The 27,945-nt window shown below is 59.8% G+C and overlaps 7 protein-coding genes across 7 annotated transcripts; 5 read left to right on the top strand and 2 right to left on the bottom strand.

The window, feature by feature from the left end:
- The first annotated feature begins 587 nt into the window (after positions 1 to 587).
- Positions 588 to 3,022, top strand: LOC116654043 (SLC35A4 upstream open reading frame protein). The gene is made up of 3 exons (XM_032447401.2): positions 588 to 625; positions 699 to 797; positions 883 to 3,022. Exons 1-3 carry the CDS (start codon positions 611 to 613, stop codon positions 1,078 to 1,080), a joined length of 312 nt encoding a protein of 103 aa, XP_032303292.1. The 5' UTR covers positions 588 to 610; the 3' UTR covers positions 1,081 to 3,022.
- On the top strand, positions 1,354 to 3,022 carry SLC35A4 (solute carrier family 35 member A4). Its single transcript, XM_015876264.3, has one exon. It carries the CDS (start codon positions 1,354 to 1,356, stop codon positions 2,275 to 2,277), a length of 924 nt encoding a protein of 307 aa, XP_015731750.2. The 3' UTR covers positions 2,278 to 3,022.
- A 4,251-nt stretch (positions 3,023 to 7,273) lies between these two features.
- On the bottom strand, positions 7,274 to 10,607 carry CD14 (CD14 molecule). The gene is made up of 2 exons (XM_032447400.2): positions 10,469 to 10,607; positions 7,274 to 10,033 (listed from the first exon to the last, which is right to left on the bottom strand). The coding sequence occupies exon 2, from the start codon at positions 9,793 to 9,795 to the stop codon at positions 8,269 to 8,271; it is 1,527 nt and encodes a 508-aa protein (XP_032303291.2). The 5' UTR covers positions 9,796 to 10,033; positions 10,469 to 10,607; the 3' UTR covers positions 7,274 to 8,268.
- Positions 10,189 to 16,596, top strand: TMCO6 (transmembrane and coiled-coil domains 6; the record flags this gene model as incomplete). The annotated part of the gene is made up of 12 exons (XM_032447397.2): positions 10,189 to 10,570; positions 11,511 to 11,641; positions 11,780 to 11,889; positions 11,970 to 12,153; positions 12,349 to 12,453; positions 13,073 to 13,158; positions 13,620 to 13,736; positions 13,970 to 14,081; positions 14,164 to 14,338; positions 14,806 to 14,900; positions 15,435 to 15,602; positions 16,048 to 16,596. Coding segments are annotated over 12 exons (1,839 nt in total), but the record flags the coding sequence as incomplete, so codon positions are not given.
- NDUFA2 (NADH:ubiquinone oxidoreductase subunit A2) lies at positions 16,524 to 17,859 on the bottom strand. The gene is made up of 3 exons (XM_015876266.3): positions 17,729 to 17,859; positions 17,543 to 17,649; positions 16,524 to 16,711 (listed from the first exon to the last, which is right to left on the bottom strand). Exons 1-3 carry the CDS (start codon positions 17,830 to 17,832, stop codon positions 16,620 to 16,622), a joined length of 303 nt encoding a protein of 100 aa, XP_015731752.1. The 5' UTR covers positions 17,833 to 17,859; the 3' UTR covers positions 16,524 to 16,619.
- A 168-nt stretch (positions 17,860 to 18,027) lies between these two features.
- IK (IK cytokine) lies at positions 18,028 to 25,461 on the top strand. The gene is made up of 20 exons (XM_085519372.1): positions 18,028 to 18,083; positions 18,241 to 18,307; positions 18,518 to 18,610; positions 19,031 to 19,090; positions 19,330 to 19,497; positions 19,580 to 19,694; positions 19,944 to 20,014; positions 20,118 to 20,164; positions 20,396 to 20,559; positions 20,665 to 20,773; positions 21,201 to 21,240; positions 21,644 to 21,845; positions 22,152 to 22,170; positions 22,765 to 22,845; positions 23,146 to 23,224; positions 23,657 to 23,714; positions 23,915 to 24,003; positions 24,304 to 24,412; positions 24,999 to 25,033; positions 25,191 to 25,461. The coding sequence occupies exons 1-20, from the start codon at positions 18,068 to 18,070 to the stop codon at positions 25,216 to 25,218; spliced, it is 1,650 nt and encodes a 549-aa protein (XP_085375498.1). The 5' UTR covers positions 18,028 to 18,067; the 3' UTR covers positions 25,219 to 25,461.
- A 213-nt stretch (positions 25,462 to 25,674) lies between these two features.
- Positions 25,675 to 27,776, top strand: WDR55 (WD repeat domain 55). The gene is made up of 8 exons (XM_015876130.3): positions 25,675 to 25,714; positions 25,790 to 25,920; positions 26,018 to 26,115; positions 26,178 to 26,265; positions 26,345 to 26,524; positions 26,656 to 26,755; positions 26,854 to 27,023; positions 27,184 to 27,776. The coding sequence occupies exons 1-8, from the start codon at positions 25,697 to 25,699 to the stop codon at positions 27,503 to 27,505; spliced, it is 1,107 nt and encodes a 368-aa protein (XP_015731616.2). The 5' UTR covers positions 25,675 to 25,696; the 3' UTR covers positions 27,506 to 27,776.
- Positions 27,777 to 27,945: the final 169 nt, after the last annotated feature.

The following is a 27,945-nucleotide window of genomic DNA, read 5'->3' as shown; positions in this document are numbered from 1 at the left end:
GGGCTGGGGGCGGCGATGCTGCTCTGCACCCACCACCCGCTGGGTTGGAAGCGAGCGGTGCCAGGGCTGAGCTCAGCACAGGGCACAGCCAGCAGCAGCTGCAGGGCAGCGAAGCCAACAGCAGCCCCAGCTGGGTGCCGGCTGGGCTCGGTGCACTGAGCCGAGGACACGCGTGGGCACAGGGCACGGCTCGTTCCGGCGGCATCGCGCTGACGTGTGACTGCACAGCTCGTGCTGCTGCTCAAGGACACGGGCAGGGCCCAGCGGTGGCAATGGGACAGACAGCCGTGACGGGCAGGGCTGCTGCAGGGGCAGCGATAGCGATAGCAATAGCGATAGCGATAGCAATAGCGATAGCAATGGCGATAGCAATGGCGATAGCAATAGCGATAGCAATGGCGAGGCTCAGCAGAAGCTCCACCATAGCGGAGCTGTCGGGGCAGCTGCTGGTGCCGCTGTCCGGCCCCTGTAGGGCAGCGCTGTGTGTACCAGCACTGTCACCCCAAACAGGACGGTACAAACCCCACCGCCGTGACCGCGGCCCCACGAGCAGCAGCGCCGCGTCCCGCCCCCCTCATGGCGGCGCTGGGGGCGGAGCTGTGCGGGCAGCATGGCGGACGATAAGGTGAGCGGGGCGGGGGGTGGCGCTGCCCCGTGGGGTCGGTCGCGGCCTGTTCCGCAGCTCCGTGTGCCCGCAGGACTCGCTGCCCAAACTGAAGGACCTGGCGGCGCTCAAGGGGCAGCTGGAGCGACTGCAGCGCCGCGTGGAGGACGAGGTGCAGGCCGGCGTGGGGCAGGTACGGGGGGGCAGGGCGGCAGGTACGAGGGCCGGGCCCGGTTCTGTCCCGGTTGTGCCCCGCTCTGACCCGTTGTGCCCCTCAGGGCGGCTCGCTCTTGGCCTCCCCGTTCGTGAAGGGTTTCCTGGCCGGGTACGTGGTGGCCAAGCTGCGCTTCTCGGCCGTGCTGGGCTTCGCCGTGGGGACCTGCACCGGCATCTACGCCGCGCAGAACTACGACGTGCCCGACGTGGAGAAGACGGTGCGGGACTATCTCGGTGCGCTGCGGAAAGGCGGCCGGTAACGGGGCGGTAACGGGGCTGTAACGGGGCCGTACGGAGCCCAGCGGCACCCCCCGGGCCTGCCCCGCTGCTCGGTGTCCCCGCCCGCCCCGTCGCGTTCCGTGCTGCTGCTGCCCTTGCGGTGCCGCCGTTCCCGTTGGCTGTGTGCGATGTATCCGGTAACGGCGTGTTCCGGGCGGGCTCATTAAACTCATGGCGTTTGTTCCCTTTGGGGTATCCCGAGCTGGGGCTCTGTCCGCTCTCCCCCCGTTCCTGCTCTGTTCTGCTGCCCGGACATGGCCGCGCTGGGCCCGAAGCTGTGGGCGCTGCTGCTGCTCTGCTCCGTGTCCATCTATGGCTCCCACGCTCCGCTCCTGGCGCTGTGCAAGGTGGATGGTGGGATCCCCTTCAGCTCCTCGGCCGTGGTGGTTCTGATCGAGCTGACCAAGCTGCTGCTCTCGCTGCTCCTGCTGCTCACCCGGGACCGGCCGCCGCTCGGTGTCACGCTGTCCTGGCAGCACGCCGCCCCATTCGCCCTCTCAGCGCTGCTCTACGCCGCCAACAACAACCTGGTGGTCCACATGCAGCTCTTCATGGACCCCAGCACGTTCCAGATCCTCAGCAACCTGAAGATCGTCAGCACGGCGCTGCTCTACAGCCTCCTCCTGCGCCAGCGGCTCCGTGTGCGCCAGTGGCTGGCGCTGTGTCTGCTGATGGCAGCCGGGCTGAGCTACAGCTGTGGGGGTCTGTGGGACCCGCAGGGCTCCGGCAGCCCCCCCGCCATGCGGCTGCACATCACGCTGCTGGGCTTGTTGCTCATCTCCGTGTACTGCCTGATATCGGGCCTGTCTGCTGTCTACACGGAAGCTGTCCTGAAAACACAGCCGCTGCCCCTCAACCTTCAGAACCTCTTCCTTTATTTCTTTGGGGTCCTGGTCAATTTGATCGGCCACTTCTGGAGCGGCGCAGACAGAGGTTTCCTGGAGGGCTTCTCCCCCTGGGTGCTGGTGATTGTGCTCAGCCAGGCCTTGAACGGCTTGATCATGTCCGTGGTCATGAAGCACAGCAGTAACATCACCAGGCTCTTCGTCATCTCCTGCTCCATCCTGGTCAATGCTCTGCTGTCTGTCGCCCTCTTCAACCTGCAGCTCACCCTGCTCTTTTTCGTCGCTGTCTCGTGCATCGGCCTCGCTGTTCACTTGTACTATGGGGTGACGTAGCTGTGGCCTCCCTGCCCTGTGTGCACCAGGGCGGCCTTCAGCTGTTGCTCAGGGGTGCTCCTTGCCTGTGCTGGGCCTGCTGTGGGGCGCAGTGGTGCCTTCCTGCCTTTTTGTTTAAGGGAGGAGGCAGGGTTGCCCAGTGTGAGTCTCCACTGTCCTAAGGCAAATGTACTTCAGCAGGGCTTTGCTCAGTGCCCCTGCCCAGGAAAAGGGGGGAGTGCCCTGCCTATGTCAGGTCCTGTGCTGAGGGGCACCTTTATCCAGTGGGCCTGGGCTCTAGAGTGGATCTTGAGCCCCTTCTCATATGGTACGTCACACTTCTGCTCTTTCCCCTATTCCTGCACACCAAAGCTCACACCTGTCCCCTGTGCCAGTCAAAGCTGCAGCAGGGTTAGTTATCTCTGGTGTTCTGCTCATGAGCATGCAGCCAGCCCCGCAGTTGGAGCAGTGTGCTGCTGTCAGAGCCCTGCACCACGGCTGGGGGTTTCTCATTCCCTTCCTCTGCAGTATTTCACCCCAATCCTCAGCCCAGCCCCTGGCTGGAGGTTTGCTGTCCCTGGGCCCTGTTTGCCTGTCCTGGGCACAGCGTTGCTGTCTACCTCTATGGGCAGGGACTGTAAGGGGAGTCATAGAGGAAAGAGGAAACAGCGTCTGGATTTGGACAAGTGCTGTGTGGCTTGTGAGTTCCTGGTGGGCAGAAGTCACTGCTGGCTCTGGTATGGTTATTAAAGCTGTGGTTTAATGATGTGTGTGTTTGTCACTATATCCCTGCTGCTCAGGGTGTCTGCGTGGTGGCATCAGCTGAGCTGTAACTTCTGGCCTCTTGCAGCTCCTGGTTGTGCATGGAGAGCTCCACAGTGTCCTGCAGCAGCTCCAGCAGCAGTGCCTGGTACCGCTGCTTCACTGCTTCTGCCCGCTCCTCTGCCCGGCACCGCTGGTCCTGCAGCACCTGCAGGGACACAGAGGGGCCGTGGCACCAACCTGGCCCTGGTGAGCAGGGCCATGCAGCAGCACTGCCCACCTGCTGCAGGTGCTGTCTCCAGGTCTGGATCTCCTGCCCGTGGCTCTGCAGCAGGGCTTCCAGCTGCTGCTTGGCTGCCTCTCGCTCCCTGCGTGCTGCCTCCAGGCTCAGATGCAGCACGGCCACTTTCTGTTGCAAGCGAGTTGCATCCTGCTGCAGGGACAGGGGTGAGGATGGGGCCTGTGGCCCTTCAGCTCTGCCTCTCCTACCCTGTCCTGTCAGGTTTTCCTCCCGTGCTCACCTCCTGATCCGGTGCTGCCCCATCCTGGAGCTGACCCTGCAGCTGCTGCCTCTGGGCCTCTGACAGGGAGCGTTCAGCTTCCTCAGCCTGGCATGGCTCGTGCTGGTTCCCTGCCTGACAGAGGCAGGGCCATAGGGTGTACAGCGAGGCGCTGGGTGCAGGAGGACCTGGGCTGCTTCTGGGCAGGGACTTGATGGGGTGTCACTCACTGTGTGTCCCCTGGTCGGTGCCCACGGCTCCTCCATCAACCCCTGCCCTGTGCTCCTCGGGGCTTGGCTGGTCCCTGCCCTGCAGCTCTCGCTGTGCTCTGATGTTTGTGGGTGAGAAGGATGCAGTGTACCTACCTTGGCGCTGGGCTGCCATGCCTGGTCTGTGCTGAACACACTGGTCACCGCCTGCTTCTTCTCCCACCTTTGGCTTTTCAGCACCTGGAAAAAGGGACTGGGGGTGCCAGGAGCTCCAGGCACAAACTCATCCCACCCAAACCAGCTCAATGCAGACATGGGGCTGGGACACCTCACACAGCCAGGGGCTGGTGCTGCCCCACTACCGGCCAGGCCGTGGGGTGTCCATAAGTGTCTCCCACCTGCAGCTCCCGCAGGGCTCTCTGCAGCTCCCCCAGCACCCCGTGCTGCTCATTGCGTCCCGCTGCCTCCTGCAGCTCCATCCGCAGCCCTCGGATCTTCTCCCGTCGTGCTGCCAGCTCCCGTGCAGGGTCCCAGCGTGTGGGTGACACCGGTTTGTTCGCCCCCTTCACCTGCTCAGCCAGCGCCAGGGCAGCCCGGATCCGCTCTCTGGGGGTGTCTGGGGCAGCAATGAGCCCAGGGCAGCAGCTGTGCCACATCCCAGGGCTGGCACAGTGCAACTGCTGGTGGGGACCTCGAGGTGCCAGCGCTACCTGGCAGCGTCACACACAGCAGCAGGAAGGTGAGGCTGTTCCCCTCCAGCAGCCGCTCCACGATCCAGGGCAGAGCTGTGCCTGGTGCTGGGAGCGTGGGATGGGGAGCCCTGCCGAGAGATACACGCACAGAGGGAATGGAGCATGGAGCTGTGTGTGATGGCAGGGCCGGGCCCAGCTGCAGCTCCCACACGTACAGCTCAGTGCAGGCTCCCGGGGATGCCAGGATGCGCAGAGCCGAGCGCTGCTGCCTGCCGCCCTCCAGCTGCTGCTCCAGGGTCAGGGTGAAGAGGCTGCAGGCCCTGGGGAGAGGCTGCAGTGAGCAGCACTGCGTGGTGCCAGGACATGGGATCCCCACATGGGGCATCAGCCGAGCCCCCACCCCTGTGTGGCTGAGGGTCCGGCGGCTGGAGCAGCTCCCAGCCCCCACATGTAGATGCTGATGGCAGTTTGGGCATTGGACACAGCAACCTCCATCGCCTCCTCCACCATTCTAGAAGCAGAGAGATGAGAGTGAACACAGAGAACCACGTCCTTTCACCTCTGCTTGCCCTGGCCCCTCGACCAGGCCCATCCCACAATGGGTGTTGGGGTCCCAGCCCCTGGGTCCGGTTACCCACAGGCCCAGGGGTGTGATGTCCATCATGTGCAGGGTTTGGCCATCAGGACGGAGCAGGTCCCAGGCTTTACCCTCAGCGCAGACCTGGAACAGGGCGGTGTTATATGGAGGGGAGGAGGAGGAGGCTGCTGGCCAGCCCTGCTGCCATCGTACCTGCACCAGGCTGACTGTCTGCAGGCGTTGCATGTTGCTCCCTGCCACCTCCAGCTCTTGAAATACGGTGTTGATCACCTGGGGGCAAACTGGGAGCTGCTGGTTCTCAGCATGGCTGTGTCTGACAGCTGTACCAGCACGTTGGGACCCTGGAGCCCAGCAAGGTCCCATCTCTGCAGCCATTCCCCATGCCCTCACCTGCCAGATGATGTCCTGCAGTGGCAGCTGGGTCCCAGGACCATTTGGGTCCCACAGCATCAGGGACACACTGTAGCCAAGGGGCAGCAGAGCCAGCTGAGGTCGTGCCAGCTCCAAGACCTTCTCCTGTTAGAAGAGATGTATGTAGCAGAGGAGGAACAACCAGAACAGTGCAGGTGGCCCAGCACAGAGGACATTGGCATGGAGCAGAGGGCATGGCAAAGGTGAGATGGCAAGGGACAGCATGAATGGCACAGACAGTACGGCACAGCACGGAGACACAACCCAGCACCAAGAGGAAACGGAGGGATGAGAAACAGCAGCAGAGCCATGTGTGGGACGAGCTCCAGGACCTGAACACGGCCCAGGAGCCAGCAGGGACCACCAGCACTGCCCAGACAGGAGCCTGATGGCCGCCATGTGTCCATGGCTCGTCTGGCTGGACGCAGGGCTGCCCATGGTACCTGTCCTGCGTCCAAGTGGAAGATGTCATCCACAGCCAAGCAGCTCTCCTGGCATGAAGGAGTGAAGATGTTCAGCGTCTCCCAGTATGACCAGTGCAGGGCAAAGGAAGGACTGGGCACACTGGGCTGCTAATGGTTAGTGTGGCACAGAGGAGGGGGTGAGACTCCCAACCCTTCCCTGCTCTCATCTCAGGCCCAGGAGCCTTTGTCCCTCAGTGCCCCCACCCCGGCTGCTCTCACCTGGATCTCCTTCTCTGCAAGCAGCAGCAGCAGGGGGTCTCCACCGCCAGCTGCCCAGCTTTCCCCTGAAAACATTGGGCATGGACAGGGGTCACCCCAGCTGCCCCAGCTTTGCCCTGTACCCCGAGCACCAAGAGGCCAGCTCCCAGGGCTTCCCATTTCCCCGAGCCCTCTCACAGTGCCCACAGTGCTCAGGGTCACCAGGTGAAGGGAAGGACACGCTCTGCCCACCACCAAAGCCCCCAGCACAGCTGCTGCTCCCAGCCCCACCTGCTGCCTGCTGCAGTCCCACGGCTGCTCGTACACACACCTCCTGCTCAGCTGGCGGGGACACGTGCATGGTGACAGGGACACGATCCAGCTCCTGCCCCGAGCACCACCAGGAGCTGGGTGAGCCCTGGAGGCCACCCCAAAACCAGGGGACAGAACCCCCAGACACGTGTGATGTGCCCTGCTCAGCTCCTCACCATCCACGGCTCAGACCCAGCACAGGGCAAGGATCGGGCTGCACAGGGGATCGTGTTCCTGTGCATTATTGATGGTGATCGGGTACAGCTGTGTGCACAGCCAGGCAGGCAGGGGGTGAGGCACTTTGGATAATGTTATCCAGGGACAAGAAGCAGCCACAGCCCACAGGCTCATGTCTCCTGGAGACCAGTAGTACCAGGAGCACCCAGTTGGAGCTGAGGAGCTCTATTGGGTAGCAATACAGGCTGAGGGGACAGGAGAGGGGTCTCAGGCCCTGCCTGTAGCACTAGGGTGGGCGCAGGCACATGTGCCTCTATCTGCCACCACTCCCTATAGGACGAGGTGACAGAGCTGGTCCTGCCCCTGAGCCAACCCCAGCATCTGGTGTGATGGGATGTGAGCCATTGGGTGTAGATGGGGAAACCGCCCAGTGTGTCCAGCAGGAGCAGAGAGGTGCTGATAAGGGTCAGTGATTTCCAGTATGCAGGGACTTCCCTTCCTGCTCTGCTGGGTGGAGGCGCTGCTCCCAGTTCCCAGAACAAACCCCAAGGTGCAAACACAGATACTGTACACACCCGCCCACACCATGCACACTGACAGCAGCGGGTGGGCAGCCTGGCCCCACAGCTACACCCAGCCCAGCCTGCATGCACTGACAGCCACACACAGAGCATGGAGAGGTGACACTAACAAGGCCCAGGAGCAGATTTTAATGGGAAAGCAGAACAGAGCATGGCACAATCACTGCCCACCCCCAGCCAGCCCCCTCTCCGCTCCCTGCTCCTTTCCCAGCCACTCGTTGCGATCCCCCTGCGCAGACATGATGGAGCCCACCAGCACCACAGGGATGATGGATGAGCCAACTGGGGTGAGGAGCAGCAGGGCTGGACATAAGGCAAATTGAACCTGGCACAGAGCACAGCAAGGCCCTGGGGTGTCAGGGGAGGGTCAGCCTCACCTCGGTGCCCAGGATTGTGATGGAACCGGTAATGTCGGGAGCCATCATGGACCAGTTAAAGGTCAGCCATGGGATCAGGCCCAAAGAGTTGTGGTCAGTGGAGTTAAATCCAGTTGGCGGCCGGTCACGAGTGGTGTCCCCCAGGTTCCAGTACTGGGACGCTTCTATTTAATATCTTTATTAATGATCAGTGGCTCCCTGACTTGGATCAGGAATGGTGTGCTGAGAAGATTAGGGAGCTCATCCTGTACTCTGCACTGGTGAGACCTCACCTCGAGTGCTGTGTTCAGTTTGGGGCACCTCAGTACAGAAGGGACATGGTTGGTCTCTTCTACTGCTGACAGGATGAGGGGAAATGGCCTCAGGTTGTGCCAGGGGAGCTTTAGGCTGGATATCAGGACAAACCTATTTACAAAAAGGGCTGTTAGGCGCTGCAATGGGCTGCCCGGGGATGGGGGTGAGTCACCATCCCTGGGTGTGTTTAAGAACCACCTGGACACGGAGCTCAGGGCCGTGATTGAGCTGAGGGCTGTTAGTGAGGGCAGGATGGCCGGGCTGCGGTTGGACTCGATGGTCCTGAAGGTTCTGATTCTATCTCAAGAGATCTGTTCCAACCTTAATGTTTATAAGAGGATTCCAAAATTCACGTTGGGAAAACCATCCCTACTGCGGGACAGCGCCGGGTACAGCCCTGCCCGCAGTGAGTGCGCTGTGGGACACCAGGACATCCCTTACAATCGCTCCGCGCTGCCGCAATCATCCTGCCCGCGCCCCGGGCCACGCTGACACCGTGGCCGCACCCCGCGCCACCACAGCAGCCCGGCAGCCACGCAGAGCAGCGCCAGGACCGTGCAGACGGGAGCCAGCACTGCGGCGGGGCTGCACTGCAGCACGGAGGTGGGCACGTCCCGCAGCATCACGCCCCGGTAGCGGGCAGGAGCGCGGCACACGTAGCCCTGCGGCCACCCCCGGCCCAAACACCCCGCGGCCGCCAGCGCCTGCACGGCCCCGGCCCCGGAGCACGAGCAGTTGAAGGGGTTCCCGGCCGCCGTCACGTCCCGCAGGTTCCCCACGTCCCGCGGCAGCTCCGCGATCAGGTTGTTGTCCACGTGCAGCGTGCGCAGCGCGGGGCAGCCCCGCACCGACGGCGCGGCCGGCAGCGCGTTGTGGCTGAGGAAAAGAGCCCGCAGGGAGCGCAGGGACACGGCCACGGTGCGGAGCCGGTTGGAGCTGAGGTCCAGCACCTCCAGGTCGGGCGGTAGAGGTGTGAGCACTTGGTCCAAACCGGCGCTGGACAAGTTAAGGACGCGCAGGGTGTCCGGCCAGCGGCACGAGGACGAGGCGGTGCCGGCGCTGAGCGCGTTGTGGCTGAGGTCCAGGTGCCGCAGCTCGCCCAGCAGCCCCACGCTGCCGCACACAGCGCGGAACGATGTCAGGTTGTTGTGCTGCAAACTCAGCACCCGCAGCTGCGGGAAGGAGCCCCGGCACAAGGCGGCTGCCAGGCCGGCATCCCCCAGGCTGTTACGGGCCAGGTCCAGCGAGCGCAGGGCTCCCAGCGCCCGGCCCAGGGCACAGGGCAGCGCGTCCAGCCGCGATGCGGTGACCGACAGCTCCCGCAGCGCTCCCAGCCACCGGCCGAGCGGGGACAGGTCCAGCTCGCGGCCCCGCAGCTCGGGGGCCGTCACGTTGTGGAAGCGCAGGGACACGATGGGCAGGATCCGACCATCCATGTCCGCCCAGCTGCTCCTCCCCACGAAGCTGCAGCTCTCAAACACCATCTCCTGCACCCGAGTGTAGGAGAAGAACCGCAGGACGCGGGCCAGGAGCACCTCGGGAACCACAAGGTCCGAAAAGATGATCTTCCTGATCTCCAGGGTGCCCAGCATGTCGATGGTGGAGTCGTCCAGCTCCTGGACGGGGAAGTCGGCGTATTTCTCCAGGTCTCCCCCCTGGAACTCCACGGTGGAGGCTGCGAGGCACTGGATGACGCTGCCGGCGCTCTGCTCGGTCAGCCTGTAGCACAGGCAGAACTCCTGCGTGCGGTTGAAGACGCACCGACCCTCGACCTGCTGCAGCCCCAGCGCCACGAGCAGCAGCGCGGCCCCACGCGTGGGGAGCAGCCTGGGAACCAGACGGCGCTGAGCGGGGCGGCCGGTGGGACTGCGGCCAATGGGGCCGCCCTGACCCACATCAGCCCCGCGGAGCGGCCCTTCCCGACCCCACGCTGCCCTCCCCGCCGGTGGGTGCTGCGCTGCCATGACTCAGAGCAGGGCTCCAGCCCCGCGCCGTCACCTGCTCCTGCGTGGTGCCGCTCTGCCCCAAAACGAGACCTCAGCGGGAGCGGGGCTGCAGATGGGGCACGTCGCTGCTGGGTGCTGCCCACGAGCAGCCGGAAAACATCCCAGATTTGGAGAAACGAGAAACGCTGAGCGCAGCAGAGCCGGATCTGCTGGTTTGAGCCAATATGGGACGGCCGCAGCTCTGTTTCCGTGCAATCTGGGGCAGGAAATTGCAAAAGAGAGCTTTGTATTTTCCTTCTGCCGGTCCAGGGATGTTCCTCATTACCAGCCCCGAGGGGAAAGAGGAAAATCATTTCTGGAGATGCCCGTCCCCCCCCGCCGGCACCACGTCCTGCTCCGCAGCCCAGATAACTGCAGGCTGTGACGGGAGCAGTAACCTGGGGTACCCCGAGCTCCCAGGTTCGGCAGACTCGGCTCTGCCAAAAAGGTGCCGTGAAGGAGCCGGAAGGGCTCCGCTCCAGGGCTCCGCTCCAGCCCTTCGCCTGTCCGGCCCAGAGCAGCCCCAGCCCGCCCCGCGAGCCCCGCACAGCCCCCGGGGTCGGAGCTCTCCCGGCGCCCACCTCTCGGGGGTCTCCGTGCCCGGCCGCTCCCACCTCCCCACCCCCCGCAGTTGGGCCGCGCTGTGTCTCACCGGGCAGCCCCTGCGCAGCGCTGTGCGCCCCGCGGTGCTTCCTCCAGCCGCTGCCAACAGCTCCGCGCCGCCGATCCCGCCTCCAGCGCAGCGGAACCGCAGGTGCGTCCCGGCCCCGGCGGCGCTTTTCAGCTCCGTCCGGCCCCGCTTCGCTTTAGCGGCTCCTCCCGCCGCTCCCGGCAACAGGCGGCACCGCCCGCATTGAGCTCCCGGCCCGGCCGCTGCCTGAGCGGGACGCGACCGTGGTGCCACGGGAAGCAGCGGGAGAGTCACTGTGCCGAGAGCGGCCCCGACGGCACCGCGGGACCGGGCGAGATGTGCGGGGTGTGCGGGATGTGCGGGATGTGCGGGGTGTGCGGGGTGTGCGGGATGTGCGGGATGTGCGGGATGTGCCGGGTGTGCGGGGTGTGCGGGATGTGCGGGGTGTGCGGGCAGCGCCAGCGCCCTGACCGCCCCGTGCTGCTGTTCGGGACCGTGTGAGTGTGTGTGTGTGTATTTATGTGTATTTATGTGTGTGTGTGTGTCTGTGTGTGTGTGTGTATTTATGTGTGTGTGTGTGAGGGCGGTGAGGCGCCGCACGGGGTGCACAGAGCGGTGGCAGCGCCCCATCCCTGCAGACAGACACGGTCCGGCCGGGCGGGCTGTGAGCACTGACGGGGCGGTGGGTCCCGGTGTGGGGCGGTGGGTGCCGCTGTGGCTGCAGGGGCTGGGTGACCTCTGGGGTCCGTTCGACACAAACGGCTCCCGGTTCCCAACAGCCCCAACCGACACCGCTCCGCTCCCATCCCATCCCCGCCCGGCGTTGTGGGCAGGGCCGGATCCGGTCACGCGGCGCCGCGCTCCGCCCCGCTCGTCCCGCAGCCATGTGGAGGAGGCGGCGCGGGGCCGGGCCCGGGGGCGGCGCGGAGCAGCTGCGGGAGCGGCGGAGGGAACGGGAAGCAGGTGGGGAACGGGACGAGGGACGGGGCTGCGGGGCGGGGCGGGTTGGAGCGGCCGCCCCGTCTGGGAGCAGCGTTGTCAGCCCGCACCGCTCCGCACGCAGCGCTGCGCAAGGCCCGGAGGGAACAGCAGCTGGTCAGCAAACGGCTCCTGCGGGAGGACGAGGCGGAGAACGGGCGGGATGGAGCGGGGGATGCGGCGGAGGCGGCCGTGGAACCGGCCCCGCAGGGCGAGGTGAGAGCGGGGCGGTCGCACGGCGGCGGTGGCTTCACGGGGCGGGACGGGCGGGCTGGGTGTGCGGTGCCTCGCGGGGACGTGCGCTGCGCCGCGGCGAGTCCTGACCCCTTCACCCCTTCCCCGCGGTGCCGCCAGGTCTCGGAGCTGCTCCGGGGCGCACAGCGGGGCTGTGAGGATCGCAGGACGTGGCTGAGGCGGCTCCGCCGGGCGCTGCAGAGCAAAGAGACGCAGCAGCAGTTCGTCAGGTGAGCGCAGCCCGTCCCGTCCCGTCCCGTCCCGTCCCGTCCCGTCCCGCTGTGCAGGCAGTAGCTCCGTGTGCCCGCAGGTTGGACGGTGCCGTTCGGACGCTGGTCGGGCTGTTCACCTGCAGCCGGCCCGACGTGCAGCTGGAGGCGGCGCGCTGCCTGCACGAGCTGTCCCACTCCAGTGATGCTGCCGTGGCCGAGGCGTGTGTGCCCGTCACCTCCTACCTGCTGACGTACCTCTCGGGACACAGCGTGGAGCTCACGGTGAGGCCATTGCCCGCTCTAACTCCCCATAAGCCTGTGGAAGGAGCTGTTCTGGCCGGCTGAGCCTGCTGCTCTCGTGTGGAAGTGTTGGTTGGAAGGGATGCTCTGGGAGGCTCTGTCCCTTTGGAGCCAGTCTGTGCCCTGCTCAGGTGGAGCTGGTCAGCCCTGCATGGAGATGAGCTGCTCTCGTTTCAGGAGCTGTGTCTGTACACACTGGGCAACCTGGTAGTGGAAAGCAAAGTTGTGAGGAAGAAGCTTCTGCCTCAGGGCATTATTCCAGTGCTGGCATCCTGCATCCAGGTGGGTGAAGTAGCTCTTCCCACGCCCTTCCCCATAAAGAGACCTTTTCTTCGGCCTTTCAGACACTGTCTGGCTGAATTACCAGCCCTCCTTCCACATAAGCAGAGCCCCTTCTGCACAGGGCTGTCCTCTTGTGGGCAGGGGTCTCCCCTGGGTGCCCTGCACTGCTCTGTGTGGGCTCAGGTTACCACTTGTACCCCAGTCCAGCTGAACGTCTCATGTCCATCATCACCACGGCCTGCAGACATTCTCTCATGCAGTGAGCTGCAGGCGTCTTCCCTCAGTGCAGTTTGGGCTCAGCAGGTTTAGGAGGCAAATATAGTGAGCAGGGCCTCCCCTGCAGATATAGGGGTGCAGGGCAGCACCAATGCCATGTTTGGCTCCTGAATCCCCACAGCCACAGCCCCTGTGAATGTGGGGGGAGGTGGGAAGGGGAGGGGATGCAGCTCAGCTTAAGTATAGCCTGTTCATGTGAGGCCTGAGCTGGAGTTACAACTCCCAGTCTGCTCCTTTGGAAGGCTGTGCTACATGCAGGCATTGCCCTTTCAGTGGCACACAGCTGGTGCTTTGGGCCCTCCTGGCTCTGCTGTGGGTGTCACTTTGTTCTGTTTGGTTGCAGTCCCCGCATGAGGCCGTGCTGGAAGGTCTGGGTTATGTCTTGTCACAGCTCCTCCAGGCCAAGGAAGCCCCCACCGAGATCATTCCGTGAGTCTGAGCTTTGTACCCTGCACCACCACGTGCCCCGGGGCCCTGCGTGGTATTTGCGTGCCAGAGACAATGATGCATTTCCCATCCCAGTGATGTTAATAATTCAGAGCAGTCTCCTGCTGAACTATGGAGGCTGTTTTGCAGATCAGGGTGCCAGGATTGACTCTCTTCCCTCAGCTTAATCTGAGTGGATGGCTTTGGTATTTCAGTAAAGGACAGTGTGAATGGGGCAGGCCAGTGGGGAAATTCTGGCTGTATTTCTCTGGCTTTGGAAAAGATCAGTTTGACACCCAGTGCCAAAAATGTGACTGCAGCTGAAGTGTTTGAGTGCCCCCAGGACCTGCCACTGACACGGGAACATTGCTGATGCTGAGACTGTAGCCCTTATCCAAGAGGGTTATCAGTTATCTGTCCTGCTCTGGCCAGTGCCTCCATTAACTCTGCTGTTCTGATCCCAGGTTGGTTCTGGACTCCGTTCTCCCCCAGCACATGCTTCGACTGGTTTGCTCTGGCCTCAAGTTTGGGACAGGAGCTGCAGTAGAGTTTGCATGGTGCCTCCACTACATTGTTTGTAGGTAAATGCGTTTTTATCCTCAAGTTGAGTTCCCTGGGGGCAGCCAAACACAGAATAACAAAGGATCTACTGGCTGGAGCATAAGCCTGTGTGGAGCCCATGGTTGTGGGTTGGGATCCTGATTACCTTCCTTCACCCCTTTCCCTTTGGAAAGCATTTTCTCTTCCATCTGTACTTGGAGAAGGAGCAGGGCTGTTGTTTCCTGACCTACATAAGTAATGTTTTCCTTTGCAGCCATACACCCAATGTGGAGCTGATGTCTCTGGGGGCTGTGCCTGCTCTCACCTCACTCCTGTGTGACATCGCTTCTGAAATCTCTCAAAGTGATTCTGAGGGCCTGGAGCTGGTAAGACACAGGCAGGGTTGGCCTTTGTTTGTGTTGCTTTGGGGATGTGGGCTGACCGAAAGGCTCTTCCATGCTGTCAAAGCTCATCTGCCCGGTTGTGCGGTGCCTCGGCAATCTGCTCGCAGAAGAGACAGGCCATGAAGCCCAGCCCCAAGATGAGCGCCTGCTCGTGGCCCTCTTCATCATCATGGAGTGCTGCCTGCAGCAGCACCCGTTCATCGTACCGGAGAGTCTCTGGCTGCTGAACAACCTCACAGGTGAGTGTCCCTGTGGGGCTGTAAGCAGAGCTTGAGCTGCCAGGATCTGCTCTGCCTGACTGCAGGCGTGGAGGTCATTGCACAAGGAGCCTCCAGCAGAGCCATGCTGTGTGGTGACACTGCCAGGCCCTGAGGGACTGCCAGGTGGCGTCTCGCATCATACAGATGGCACTGCGTTGGGGATGGAAAAGTGCTCTTTTCTAAGGCGTAACAGCAGAAATACTCCTGAATTAGCCAGGCTCTTCCCCTCATGCACGTTTCCTTCTTGACTGAGTTTCCAGGATAGGTTTTGAGTTTGGTAAGGTGCAGTGAGACCCTGTCTGCTGGCACTTGCTTTGTCTAAGCTGGTCTGTCCTGTGCTGTGAGCATGCCTTGCACTTGCAAAGAGCAGTCAGCACGTACCAAGTCTGTGCCTCGTGCATTGAGGCCTTGATTTCATTAATGTATTTATTCTCTGCCCATTGTAGCGGATGAGCCCTTCTTCTGCTCTGCTCTGCTCTCTATGGACTTGCTCCCAGCCCTGCTGCAGCTCCTGCCACATTCCCAGACAGTGAGCGTGTTGGTAAGGCCTTCCTTTGTGCCTCACATCTATGGAAAGCTATGAACTTCCACAAACATGAGTCGTGTGCGTGCAGTGCTCAAGTTGAAGTCAGCTTGAGTCAGGTCTAACAACTTCATAGACAGTCTGGTGTGGTGGTAACGTCATTGTCTGTGTCCTCTGAAGTCGCTGCTTCTGCCTGGTCAGTCTTATCCTGGCAGAGGGATTCCCTGCCTGAGGACACAGGACAGATGCTAACTTGAGGCCAGGCCTGCCTGCACCTGGGCTGCGCCTAGGAAGGCCACTGCCACCTTCTTTTGGAAGCCTCTAAAGCTGAAGGGAAGGGTCTCAAGGGATGCTCTCCTAAGGGGTGATGTAACTGGGACTGCTCCAGAGGGATCCTGCTGAGAGAAAGCAGGACATGCAGACGAGCAGTGCCTCAGGGGATGGGAAAAGCTTTTGCAGAGCATTCAAAAGCCACCAGGAGGAGCTCTGAGGAAGAGAGGAGGAGTTCTTTGCAGAGCGCTCCTTGTTCACTCTCGTGGCTTCTCCGTGCAGGTCCTGACAATGCTGTGCAACATAGCAGAGAAGGGCCCAGCCTACTGCCAGCAGCTGCACCAGCAAGATGCCCTTCCTGTGCTGCTGCATGTTCTCATGGTACCCAACCCTGAGGTGGTGGGGCAGTGCCTGGAGCTGCTGCACCTCCTCTTCCTGCACTGGCCACAGGTGGGTGTTATCATTTAAACAGGAGTATTTTCACTTGTTCATTCTCTCTCCCCTCACTCCTCAGCACCCAGATACGCATCTGAAATGGGAACCACTTGTGTGACAGTCGGAAGCCTTTCTCTTGTCTCTGGGGGGCAGCTCCTTTATGATAATAATTTTTCTGTGCATGTTACTTGCCCCCTCTGTAAGTCAGAACTGTTATGTGGGGAAGCGTTGTTTTCCTTCCATTGTCCTTACTTTAAGCTCTACACACTCAGACCAGTGATCAGAAGAGCTGGATTTACCTGGTGGATCCCTTCAGCCCTGTAGTGTATCTGGTGGATCCCTTCAGCCCTGACCCTTGTGCTGAACAAGGGGAATCCAGGCCCAGCACTGATGGGGTAGATGCAGGCATCTCAGCCTGGAGCAGCAGCCAGCCCACACTCACTCCTCCTTCCTCACACAGGTTGCTGTTGACTTTGTCAGACAAGGAGGGCACCAGATGCTCGAGCAGCACCAGAACACCCCAGAACTCCAGGAGCGGGTGCGAGCACTGCTGGACATGGCCCTGCAGCCACTGGGTGCCTCCGTGTTTAGTTCTCCATCTGCTCCATCATCCACTTTCTCCCAGATGACATAACCTGTCCTGACCTGAGGAAGAATAAACTGTTCACCCCGTGCCCTGCTCTCCTGCACCACTGCCTGAGGGCTCGTTGGGTGGTCAGATTATCTGCAAGCAGCAGTGCTGGCCCTACAGGAAATGCTGGTCATGGTGTCCCGGTCGTGGTGTAAGCACTGTCAAGGTGCCCTGTGCCTCCCTGCTATGTAGGGCAGGGGCAGAGCTGAGCTGCAGCCAGTACAGGAAGGTTCCTGTTGCTGCAGAGGAGGTGTACAAACACTGCTGGATTTACTGCTACAGTTTTAAAACCCAAGAAGCGATGCTCAGGAGAAGCATGTACATTTATGTGATTAAGTTAAGGACACACATCTTACATTAAACATTGCAAGTAAAGCATTCCGTGTGTTTGCTGGCTGTCTTCACACCTTGCCTTTCACAATGTTCTCCAAGGCCTTCGCCACTTCGTCCACACTGAGGTTATGCAGCGACACACTTTTCTCCTTGCCAAACTCTGCAGAAAAGAGGGAGGGTTGGGCTTCATTCTATTGTTCTGCTGAAGGGTGAACCAAGGCCTCGCTTTGGGTTTCCCAGGGCCAGTGTCACCACCCCTCAGCTCCCTGCTGTCCCCAGGTCCTTCCTGTGCCCTAGTTACTCTTTCCACCTTTCTTGACCCCGCTGCTCAGTGATATCCCTTGGAGAAACCAACGTACCCTACCACATTTGCTCACCTCTTAAAATCAGGGCACTGCAGCTGAGCAGAGGCCACTGTGATGTCCCAAAGTGATCAACCTGGTTTGGCTTTTGGCTCATGTAAAGACTATCACAACCCCCTCAGAAAAACTGTGCTGAAAAACTCACTGCTCCTATAGTAGCCCTTACTGGGGGCTCTATCTTCCTGCAAATCACAAAGAGACACAGATACCTGCAGGTTGGTGCTGGCACTAGGGGTCTCCTATTTGAAAGGTGAGTATATCTGGGGGGACCTCAGTGCAGCCTTCCAGTGCTTAAAGGGAACTTACAAGCAAGATGGAGAGCCACTTCTTACACTTTATGAGAACAGGACAAGGAAGGAAGGCTTTAAAACAGGGAGACTTGGGCCAGATGTGTGGAGGAAACCCCTCACCTGGAGGGCACTGAGGGGGCAGTGCTGCTCACAGCTGGGGGGGGCCATTCTACGATAGGCCCTGAGCAGCCTGAGCTGGGGGGGAAGGTTGGGGAAGGCACTGAGCTGCTGCTGGCGGCTTTGGGACAAAAGCAAAGCACTCACTGCACACACAGCACACACAGCACACTCACTGTACACAGCACACTCACTCTCACTCACTCACTCTCACTCACTCACCGTATCTCGCCCACAGCCGGGGCTGCACCCCGGAGCACTCTCGGATGAGGATGGGGAAGTCGGGGTTCGCCTGCTTCAGCGTCACGTAGTGCTGCTCGATGAACTCCCTGCCAAGGGCAGCAGCCGTCACAGCCCGGTACAGCCCTATACGACCCCGTACAGCCCCCGTCCCGGTCCCGGTCTCACCTGACTCCCCGGCTGCCATCAGACCGCTGACACAGATGTACTCGCAGCTCCCTCAGCCCGCGGCCCAACCCGCCCCCGATGCCCCTCACCGCCGCCGCCGCCATCTTGCGCGCCGCTCTTCCGCCGGAAGCACAAGGAGCGTGACCCCGGCACTCAGCCAATCGGAGCGTGACCCCGGCACTCAGCCAATCGGAGCGTGACCCCGGCACTCAGCCAATCGGAGCGTGACCCCGGCACTCAGCCAATCGGAGCGTTTTTCCGGCCAAGTGGCCACTTCCGGTACTTCCGGCACTTGCGGCACTTCCTGCTCGACAGCTGAGGGGAGCGGAGTAGGCCGCGATGCCGGAACGGGACGGTGAGAGGAGCGGGGGGAGGGGGGGGAACAGGAACGGGAACGGGATCGGGGGGTGTTGGTGCGGAGCGGCGGGTGGGGTTGGGGGTGGGGTTGGGGCTGAGGGTTGGGCGCTGAGCCCAGCTCTGAGCGCTGCTCCTTCCCATTCCGTCCCGTCCAGGTGAGCCGTTCTCCAACCCTTTGGCCCCCGATGGGCACGATGTGGACGACGCCCATTCCTTCCACCAGTGAGTACCGGGCGGAACAGCCCCGAGTGCTGCACGGCCCGCACTGCCCTGCAGCACACACACATTGCACACAGACATTGTACACCGGGCATTGCACACAGACATTGCACACAGACATTGCACACAGACATTGCACACAGTTACAGCCCCCGACCCGCCGGTCCATTGCACGTACTGGGAGCTGATGGCGGCTCTTGTCGTTTCCCCCAGGTCCAAACTGACCAATGAAGACTTTCGGAAGCTGCTCATGACCCCGCGGGCAACGCCAACATCGGCCCCGCCATCCAAATCCCGGCACCATGAGTGAGTTGGGGTCGTTCATTGCGCTGTGGGCACAGCATTCAGCCCTAAGGGTGATGGACCTGCCTGGCTCCATAACCCCGTGCTCCACAGTGGGGTATTTAAAGTATTTTACTATGCTAGTAAGTGTGGATGTAGGGATGGGGGAGCAGAGCTTGACCCAGCTTTGTGCTGGGTGTGCAAGTTGCACGTGTGTGTTGTTGGACTTAATGTGAGAAACTGGTGGGTCAGAGCTGTTAGAATGTTTTACATGGATTTTAAGAAGCAGATCAGATTCTGCCAAGTGCAGATATGAGCTTTGGCCTCCTCTCCTCGTTGACACACTGGACTGTGCTGTTCCTGCCTTTGGGCTCTGTGATGTCCAGCTGGGACTCTCCCGTCACGCTGTGCAGGTTGTAGCTGTTGTTTCTTACCCTTTTCCAGGATGCCCCGGGAGTACAATGAAGATGAAGATCCAGCTGCTCGTAGAAGGAAGAAGAAAAGGTAAGCATTGAAAGGGACACATCAGGGCATTCATCTTTTCCTTTTGGAAGGGAAGACTGAGCTCCTCATTACAACAGCTCCATCTTATCTGAGATGTTTAATCCCACAGTGCTTTATTTTGTGTGTGGGGAGGAGATGGAGAGTGGAACAGGCGTGTGCTGGGCATTAGAGGGTGCTGCACGAGCAGTGCATCAAGCACTGAATGTGTCACTAATGTTGGGCTGTTTCTCCAACCTCAGCTATTACGCAAAGCTGCGCCAGCAGGAGATAGAGCGTGAAAGAGAACTGGCTGAGAAGTACAGGGATCGAGCCAAGGAGAGGAGAGATGGTGTGAACAAGGACTACGAGGAAACAGAGCTGATCAGTACAACTGCAAACTATAGGGCTGTGGGGCCCACTGCAGAGGCGTACGTGAGCTTGTGACATGGCCTTCTTTTAACACTGCTCCACAACGGCTGCCCCATAACAGCCTCCACTTTTGTTGCACAGGGATAAATCTGCTGCAGAGAAGAGGAGACAGTTGATCCAGGAGTCCAAGTTCTTGGGTGGTGACATGGAGCACACTCACTTGGTGAAGGGTCTGGACTTTGCCCTGCTGCAGAAGGTGAGTACAGGTATCACCACGCTGCTCTTCTGTTATCGTGGCCTGTCCAGCTGGCAGAGGTGGTGAGGAGGGGGTGGTGGTTCCTGCTGTCACATACTGTGGTGTTGCCAGCGCATTCCTGGAATGCATCATCCCTGCATGGAAGGATTTATGAATGGCTGGGGATCTTGTGGCAGTGGCCTTTGTTGTTGCAATGAACGGCAGCAGTGTGACGTGGTCTGTAATGCACGGATCTACTCTGTGTGGTAGGTGCGGGCTGAGATTGCCAGCAAAGAGAAGGAAGAAGAGGAGATGATGGAGAAGCCTCAGAAAGAAACCAAGTGAGTGGTGGAGGGTTTTGCGCTGCTGAGTGCAGCTGCCTCTCAGAGGGGATGATGCAGAGGGGGTGAGTGCTTAGCATGCTTCGTTTCTGTGTCTTTCCAGGAAAGATGAAGATCCTGAGAACAAAATTGAATTTAAGACTCGGTTGGGTAAGGCTGTGTGCACGTGGCTGTGCCCTTATTTGTGTTGTGTTTTGGATGTGAGAGAAATGCTGAAGCGGATGGAAGGAGGCATATAGGGTTCAGGAATAATGAACTTGAGAGCACAACCGTGGCTCTTAGGAGCTGATTCTGATGTTTCTGATCAAATAAACACAGTTCTTTATGGGCTTGTCCATTGCTCTCCTAGGAGCACCTTGAGAGCATTCCTTTTCCCTCCAGGTCGAAATATCTACCGCATTCTGTTCAAGAGCAAAGCCTACGAGCGGAATGAGCTGTTCCTGCCGGGGAGGATGGCCTATGTGGTAGATCTGGATGATGAGTACGCTGACACTGATATCCCCACCACGCTGATCCGGAGCAAGGCTGACTGCCCCACCATGGAGGTATCCAGCCGGTGTCCAGCTCCCCTGACTGTGCTGGTTTGAATTGCCTGGAGCAGGGCTTGCCCTCTGCAGAGTCAGCCACTGCCATGGGCATTTCTCTTTCAGGCACAGACTACATTGACCACAAATGACATCGTCATCAGCAAGCTGACACAGATCCTCTCTTATCTCAGGCAAGGAACTCGCAACAAGAAGCTCAAGAAGAAAGACAAAGGTAGGTGCTGAAGGGAGCCAAGTGGAAGGACTCATGCTTGAAGCATATCCCGAAAGAATGAGATACGTTTTGATTTCCCGCATTCCCTGCACTGTGGGGCAGTGAACTTGGAGGACAGTGACTTCCTGTTGCTCTCCAAACACTGCATCCTGAAGGCAGGGTGTTCACAGCTGCTGAATAAGCGCTAAGAAAGTACAGCTGCAGAAGTGGCTTGTGCTGCTCTGTTATCCCCACACTTAACCAGTTTCTTAGGGATCTGCCTTCTGTGGGGGAAGAACTTGATGGCTTGCTGAGGTGCTGAGCTGTGATGTGGCAACATAAGAGGAAGCTGGGAGGGCGTCCACCAGGCCTGCCACTGTTTGGGCTGGGAAGCAGCACAGGTGGGGTGTGGAGCAATGTGCATCTTACTGCTGTTGTGTCCTTGCAGGGAAGCTGGATGAGAAGAAACCCCCTGAAGCTGATATGAAGTAAGTGCCCTTTTGCCACCAAAGGCTCAGGGCTATCTGCCTTAATGCCTTTTTGATCATCTGAGTTTGGAGAGTACTGGACTTAGTGTGTGTGGAGCAAGCTGTCTCTTTGGACATGCTGTTTTTAAGACAAGATGGCTAAGGCTGGAGACAAGCTTTGTTTTATCTCTTGATTGAGGCAGGCAAGGGCTGTCTTTTGTCCTGGTCCACAAGAGGCAAATTCAGACATCAGAAGAGAGCAGAAATGCAGCAGTACTTCTGTCAGGCAGAGAAGCCAGTTCTAGAGGGCATCCTTAGCTCCTTGTGTTGATGCTGCACATTCCTTTGTCAGGTTCCAGTTCAAAGGGAGGTGGTTGTGGTTTCTCTTACACCACCTGTAAGTATGGGCTCTTTTCCACTTTAGCATCTTTGAAGACATTGGGGATTACGTGCCGTCCACTGCAAAGATGCCCCGGGATAAGGAGCGGGAGAGATACCGTGAGAGAGACCGCGAGAGGGACCGTGAGCGTGACAGGGAGCGGGAGCGCGAGAGGGACCGGGAGCGGGACCGGGAGGAGGAGAAGAAGAGACACAGCTACTTTGAGAAGCCCAAGGCTGATGATGAGGTGAGTCTGCTTCTGAAGCACGGTGAGCGCAGCTGTAGGGTTGGTGTGGTCATACTCACAGTTGTGCCTGTGTCCAGCTCATGTTGAGCTCTGTTTCTCCAGCCAGGGGCCGGCGGGTGGTTGGGTGCTTGTCCTCTTTCAGCAAGTGAGGCAAAACTGGCACGGGCTGGTGGCTTTTGATTTGGTTCTGTGTGCATTTGATTGCCACAAGCAATCTTAAAAGTGGAGCTGCAAGTCGTGCAGCACCATCATCTGCATACTTTCAGCCCTCCCAAGTAACACGGTATCTCTCCCTCTTCTTTGCAGCCCACAGACATTGACAAAGGTGAGTAAAGTCTTGTGCTTACTTGAATGAGACTGGATGCTGCAGTGGGGTCACATGCTGTTGCAGGCTGTTGAACAGCTGCTTGCCTTACCATCTTGCTTGAGCTCTGCTCTCCCAGAAACTGCTATGACAGAAGGAGTTGTCTGCTGTGGGAGGTGGGTAATGGAGTTAAAGTCTCTTGCCTATGAATTGCTGCAGGTGAGCCCTGGTTGAGGGTATACAAATGTTTTTCTAGCAGCAAATTACTTATATGACCTTATGCCAGCTAGAAGCTGAGGAGGATTCAAGTTCTTCCTAGGATCAGCCTTACATGAATTCCCTCTGTCTGTGCTCAAACAGACGTTTGCTGCTCACTGTTGTTCTCCAGCTTCCCCTTTCCTACCTGGTGTGCAGCCTGTGCTCCTGTCCGCTACCCCATCCCAGTGTTGTCCATCCCATGTACCCTGCAGCAGCAGGCTGTACTTGCCTGCCCTAAGGCTGCCCTAAAGCTGCATGAACTGATCATACAGAAGGAGGCTCTTTACAGCCCCGGGTGTAATAAGGTGAGCTGTTTTCCCCCCACCAAAACTCATCCTGCTGCTCTCCCTGCCCCAGGGCCTGGTTCTGCCAAGGAGCTCATCAAGTCCATCAACGAGAAGTTTGCTGGAGCTGCTGGCTGGGAAGGGACAGAGACATATCCTTTACTGTCTGAGCAGCCTGGCTGACTACAGGACCAGGCTTCCTCTGTAGGCCAGCTGTGCCTGAGTGGCTATTGGCTGTCCTTCCTTCCTTCCTGTGGGAGGGCTCTTCCTTCTGCAGTAGAGAAGTGCTGCTTGGGCCTTGTTACTTGTTCTAAACAAAACATGAGCCCAGCAGCATCTGGTTTAGTTGTGTTGGGGCAGGTGTCTGCTGGGCGTGTAGGGAAGTCTGCTGTTTGCCTTAGCCTTAGCTGTACATGATCCTATCTGCTGTTGTTTTCCTTTACTGTTATTACATTGAAGAAGCCAGAAGACAAGAAGCAGCTGGGAGACTTCTTTGGCATGTCAAACAGCTACGCCGAGTGCTACCCTGCTACGTAAGGAAGCAGCAAGAAGCTGTGGGTTGGGAACAGGGTGCACCAAGGGGCCACTGTTCTATAGCAGCAGGAACTTGCTCCTCTGCACCACTGCTCCTTGCTGGAAGGAGCAGGCCTTCAACTGGCTGTGGTGCCTTGCCAGTCTATGCAACTTTTTGGTAAAATGCTCCTTGAGTCTTTGGGTCTCTGATCTTTGCTATAAATGATTCTTTGGAACCCCCTGCCCCTCGGTGCCAGGGAAAGCAGAGATGGCTGAGAATCTTCTGGGTTGGAGGAACTTCTCTCTGGTTAGCTTAGTGTTCAACCTGAGGACATGAGAGATGTCTGTCATGAGCTCACTGACTGATTAGTATTGACACGTGGCTCCAAGATCCTGATCTGCATCCCAGAGACCCACTCTGAGCACTTCCTGTGCTTTTTCCCCCCATACAGAATGGATGATATGGCTGTGGACAGTGATGAAGAAGTGGACTACAGCAAGATGGATCAGGTAGGCTGCCATAAGCTGAGGCCAGGTGGTGAATTGGGTATCACTGCAGGCCTCAGGATCTCTGAGCCAGGTCCATACTGGATGCATGAGTGTTGAACTGGGGCTGGTGATGTTCTGAGATCTTGTGGACATATAAAAGGCTTGAAGAGTCCTGGCCAGTGTCAACTGAGGAGCTGCTGAATCATCTCTTTTTGCTGCAGGGTAACAAGAAAGGGCCTCTGGGCCGCTGGGACTTCGATACCCAGGAGGAATACAGTGAATACATGAACAACAAAGAGGCTCTGCCCAAGTGAGTGCAGCACTCGTGAAGTGCTAGATCCAGCTGAGGAACGGGTGGGTTCTGGGTGGGAATGGCAGTCGTTGCCAAGTCCAGGTGTTGGGGGAGCTTGAATCGAGAAGAGTAACCCCTTGTGAGGGCTGGAGGAGGAACCATGGATTGTCTTTGCCCTTAAGAATGTCTGCCCAGGCAGCTTCCAGGGTTGTAAACTGGCTCAGTGGATTACAGGCTTGTGACTGGGTCAGATGTGTCTGTTCTACCACCAGGACACAGAACTGCACCAGGTGCTGAGCTGTCTCATTCCTTTCCCAGGGCAGCCTTCCAGTATGGGATCAAGATGTCTGAGGGACGCAAAACCCGTCGCTTCAAAGAGACGAATGACAAGGCAGAGCTGGACCGGCAGTGGAAGAAGATCAGCGCAGTGAGTGCCTGGAGCTCTTGTGGGGCTTTTTTCAGGCCATGAATTACCAGCGTATTCCTGGGTCAGGAGAACTCCCACCTGGCCCTCCACTTGCTGTGCTGGCATTTCTCTTTGGCCCAGTCCATGCCCTTGCAGCCAGGCATTGCTGCTGTGCAGGGGGGGGTGTTTGCTTAGTACTGTGTAGCAAGTGGATGTGCCTCAAAGCTGCAGCTCTAAGCTGTTCAGGTGGGCTTGGAGGGGACGAGGCATGTTTTGTGGCTTCCTATTTTCTAAGAAGCAAAGCTGGGCCATCCAGGAGGAGGAGGTCTTGTCAGGGTGAGCTGGCCATGAGCACCCCCAGTACTGTGGGGTGGGTAGGAAAAAGTGAGAACAAATGTGGGACTTGTCCTTGATGGCCAAAGGGGGAACAGGCCAAGTTTGTCCAGGCTTCAGGCAGCTTGTGGACAACATTGGTGCAGCTCTGATGCTGAGTGTATCTTGCCATCCTACAGTGCTGCTGCTGCTTGCTTTGTCCTTATGAAGGAGAGGGGCAGTTGGGTACCTGTATGTGCACGAAGTATAACAGGTGTTTGTGTTTTCTCCACAGATCATTGAGAAGAGGAAGAAGCTGGAGGCCGATGGGTTAGTACAGTTACCTTTGCTGTCTCCTACACGCCCTCCTGGGGGCTGCGGGGGGCAAAGACCTGTGCTGCCTCTTGGCAATGGGTCTGGAAGGAGGGGGGAGAACATTCAGCCCCTCCTGCAACCTCACCAGCCTTGTGCCCGTCTCTCCTTCCAGGGTGGAGGTGAAGAGGCCCAAGTACTGAGGCTGTAGCTGCCTCCATCTGCTCCTTCTGCAGCTGGAGCCTCGTCCTGCTGGGTGCAGAGTTCCCTCTGCCTGGGCTGCCATTCTCCTTCCCCCCACACTGTCTTACTGCCGGCCTGCTCTTGGCAGCACATGCAGCCCCAGCCTCATCTGTGTGGCTGTGCTGGGGCTCTCTCCTTGAGTTTGTTGTACAGCTTGTGATTTACATCCCTCGTAGATGGAATAAAATTACACTCAAGGCTTCTGAGTGTGTGTACATATGTGGGCAGCGTTGGGTCCGAGGGCAGGAGGGGGTGAAGGGAGCTGAAAACCGCAGCACGGGGCGAGGTGTTGGAGGGCTGGGTCTGGGGAGGGGGGCGGGGGGAAACGAGACGCTCCGGGTTTCGAACTCGCGTCCTCCGCTTCACTCCGCGCTGCCGTCGGGGGGCGCCTCATCAACGGCCGAGCCCGCGCATGCGCAGCAGGCGGCCCGCGGCAGCATGGCGGCGTCCGAGGAGGTGCGTGTTGGAGCGGGGCGGTGCGGGGGATGCGGGGCTGCATCTCACCCCTCCTGACCGCGCTCCCTCCCGCAGGAGCCGCCCGCGGAGCCGCAGCTCCCGGACACCCCCGCCGACATCTGCCTGGAGGCGGCGGCCAACGCCATCGCGCTGCACCCGGAGCGGGAGCTGCTGGCGGCGGGGGACGTGGACGGCGACGTGTATCTGTGAGTATCTGTGAGTACCGGCACTGACCCCGCACTGACCCCGCACTGACCCCGCACTGACCCCGCACCCCGCGCTGCTGACGGCCGCATCCCGCAGGTTCTCGTTCCGCGCTGCAGGGCCCGGCCGGCAGCTCTGGTCCTCGGGTCACCACCTCAAGTCGTGCCGCGACGCCGCGTTCTCCGCCGACGGGCGCAGTGAGTTGCGGGGCGGGGGGCGGGGCCGGGCCGGGGCTGCGGTAACGGCGCTCGGTCCGCAGGGCTGCTCACCGTGAGCAAGGACAAAGCGCTGCACGTGCTGACGGTGGAGGACGGGCGGCTGGAAACGCGCATCGCCAAAGCGCACGGGTGTGTAACGGGACGGGACACGGGGACACGGGGACAGCGGCTGCAGCTCGGCCCCGGGCTGACACGCGTGCTCCCGCAGCGCCGCCCTCAACTGCGTGCTGCCCATCGAGCAGCACCTCGTGGCCACGGGCGACGACGGCGGGGAGCTCAAAGTGTGGGACCTGCGCAAGGGCAGCGCCGTGCTGGAGGCCCGGCAGCACGACGAGTACATCAGCGCCATGGCGGTGGATGCGGCCGGGAAGATCCTGCTGACCGCCAGGTACCGCGGGGCGGGGCTGCCCGTGAGCCCGGGGCTGCCCGCAGTGCACCCAGAGCTGCCCACAGTGCACCCAGTGCTGCCCCTGGAGGCCCCGGACCCCCCGTCCCACGGTGCTGTTCCATGTCCCGCAGTGGTGATGGCACCATGGGAGTCTTCAACATCAAAAGGCGCCGCTTCGAGCTGCTCTCGGAGCCGCAGAGCGGGGACCTGACGTCTGTGGTGCTGCTGAAGGTAGGACGGGGCTGCAGCCCAGCACGTGCACAGCCCCCTCGTTTCCTTGCCATGCTCCGGCTCCTTTTGCCTGTGCTTTGGTCTGTTTTCTTGCCCAGCGAGGGAGGAAAGTGGCGTGTGGCTCCTGCGAAGGAACCATCTACCTCTTCAACTGGAACGGGTTCGGGGCCACCAGCGACCGCTTCTCTCTGAGGGCTGAGTCTGTGGACTGCATGGTGCCCATCACAGACAGCATCGTGTGCACAGGGTCCCTCGATGGGGTCATCAGGTCAGCGCTGTGGGTGTGGGATGCAGCAGGGGGGGCTCTGGGGAGGGCAGGGTGAGCAGAGCTCCCGCTCAGGCTGTAAGGAACACATTGAGCTGGAGGGCTGGGCTGCCATGCCCAGGATGCTGCCCTTGCTGGGCTCCATCCATTCCCTTTTCCCCAGGGCAGTGAACATTTTGCCCAACCGGGTTCTGGGCTGCGTGGGGCAGCACCTGGGGGAGCCCATCGAGCAGCTGGCCGTGGCTCCGGGCGGGCAGCTCCTGGCCAGCTGCGCCCACGACCAGAAGGTGAAGTTCTGGGACATCTCCTCGCTGGGCTCCATGGTGGTGGACGAGTACCGCAAGAAGAAGAAGCGGGGCGGGCAGCTGAAAGCCCTGAGCAGTAAAGCTGTGGGCAGCGGGGAGGACTTCTTTGCAGACCTGCGAGAGGAGCAGGAGGCCACGGCAGAGGCAGCAACAGGGAGCGACAGTGATGACAGTGACTGACGGGCTGCTGGGGCTGTGGAGGTCCTGAGATTGGGAACAAGGCAGGGTGACAGTGGTAATGGTGACGGTGGTGATGGTGGGGCCTGTGGTGTGGGGACAGCAAAAGGAAACGGGGCAGCTCCCATCTGCTGTGAGATGTGATGTTCCACAGCGTCGGTGGGGACTGTGTCGCATCCCCTGCAGGCTGCAGCAGGGCAGATACATCAACCATCAGACAACTGTTAAGCTTAGGCATCAGGTGTATTAAAAACATAGTGCCTTTTGGTTTCTAGCAGCTCGTGCTGATGGCTTGGCTTGTCCGAAGTTCCCATAAGTTCCCTTATGTCCTGTCAGAGCAGACCCTGCCAGTCTGTCCCCTTCCTTATTACAGCCCCAGTTGATTCCCACCTCTCAGTCTGGGTCTCTGAACGCCCCAGGAGCTGTGTGTGCAGCTGACAGCA

This window comes from Coturnix japonica, chromosome 18, assembly GCF_054131305.1.
Source record: "Coturnix japonica strain WE chromosome 18, WE-NBRP24, whole genome shotgun sequence".
Taxonomy (NCBI): Eukaryota; Metazoa; Chordata; class Aves; order Galliformes; family Phasianidae; genus Coturnix; species Coturnix japonica.
Note: the sequence above shows the minus strand (reverse complement) of the source record. Positions and strands in the feature narration are given on the sequence as shown.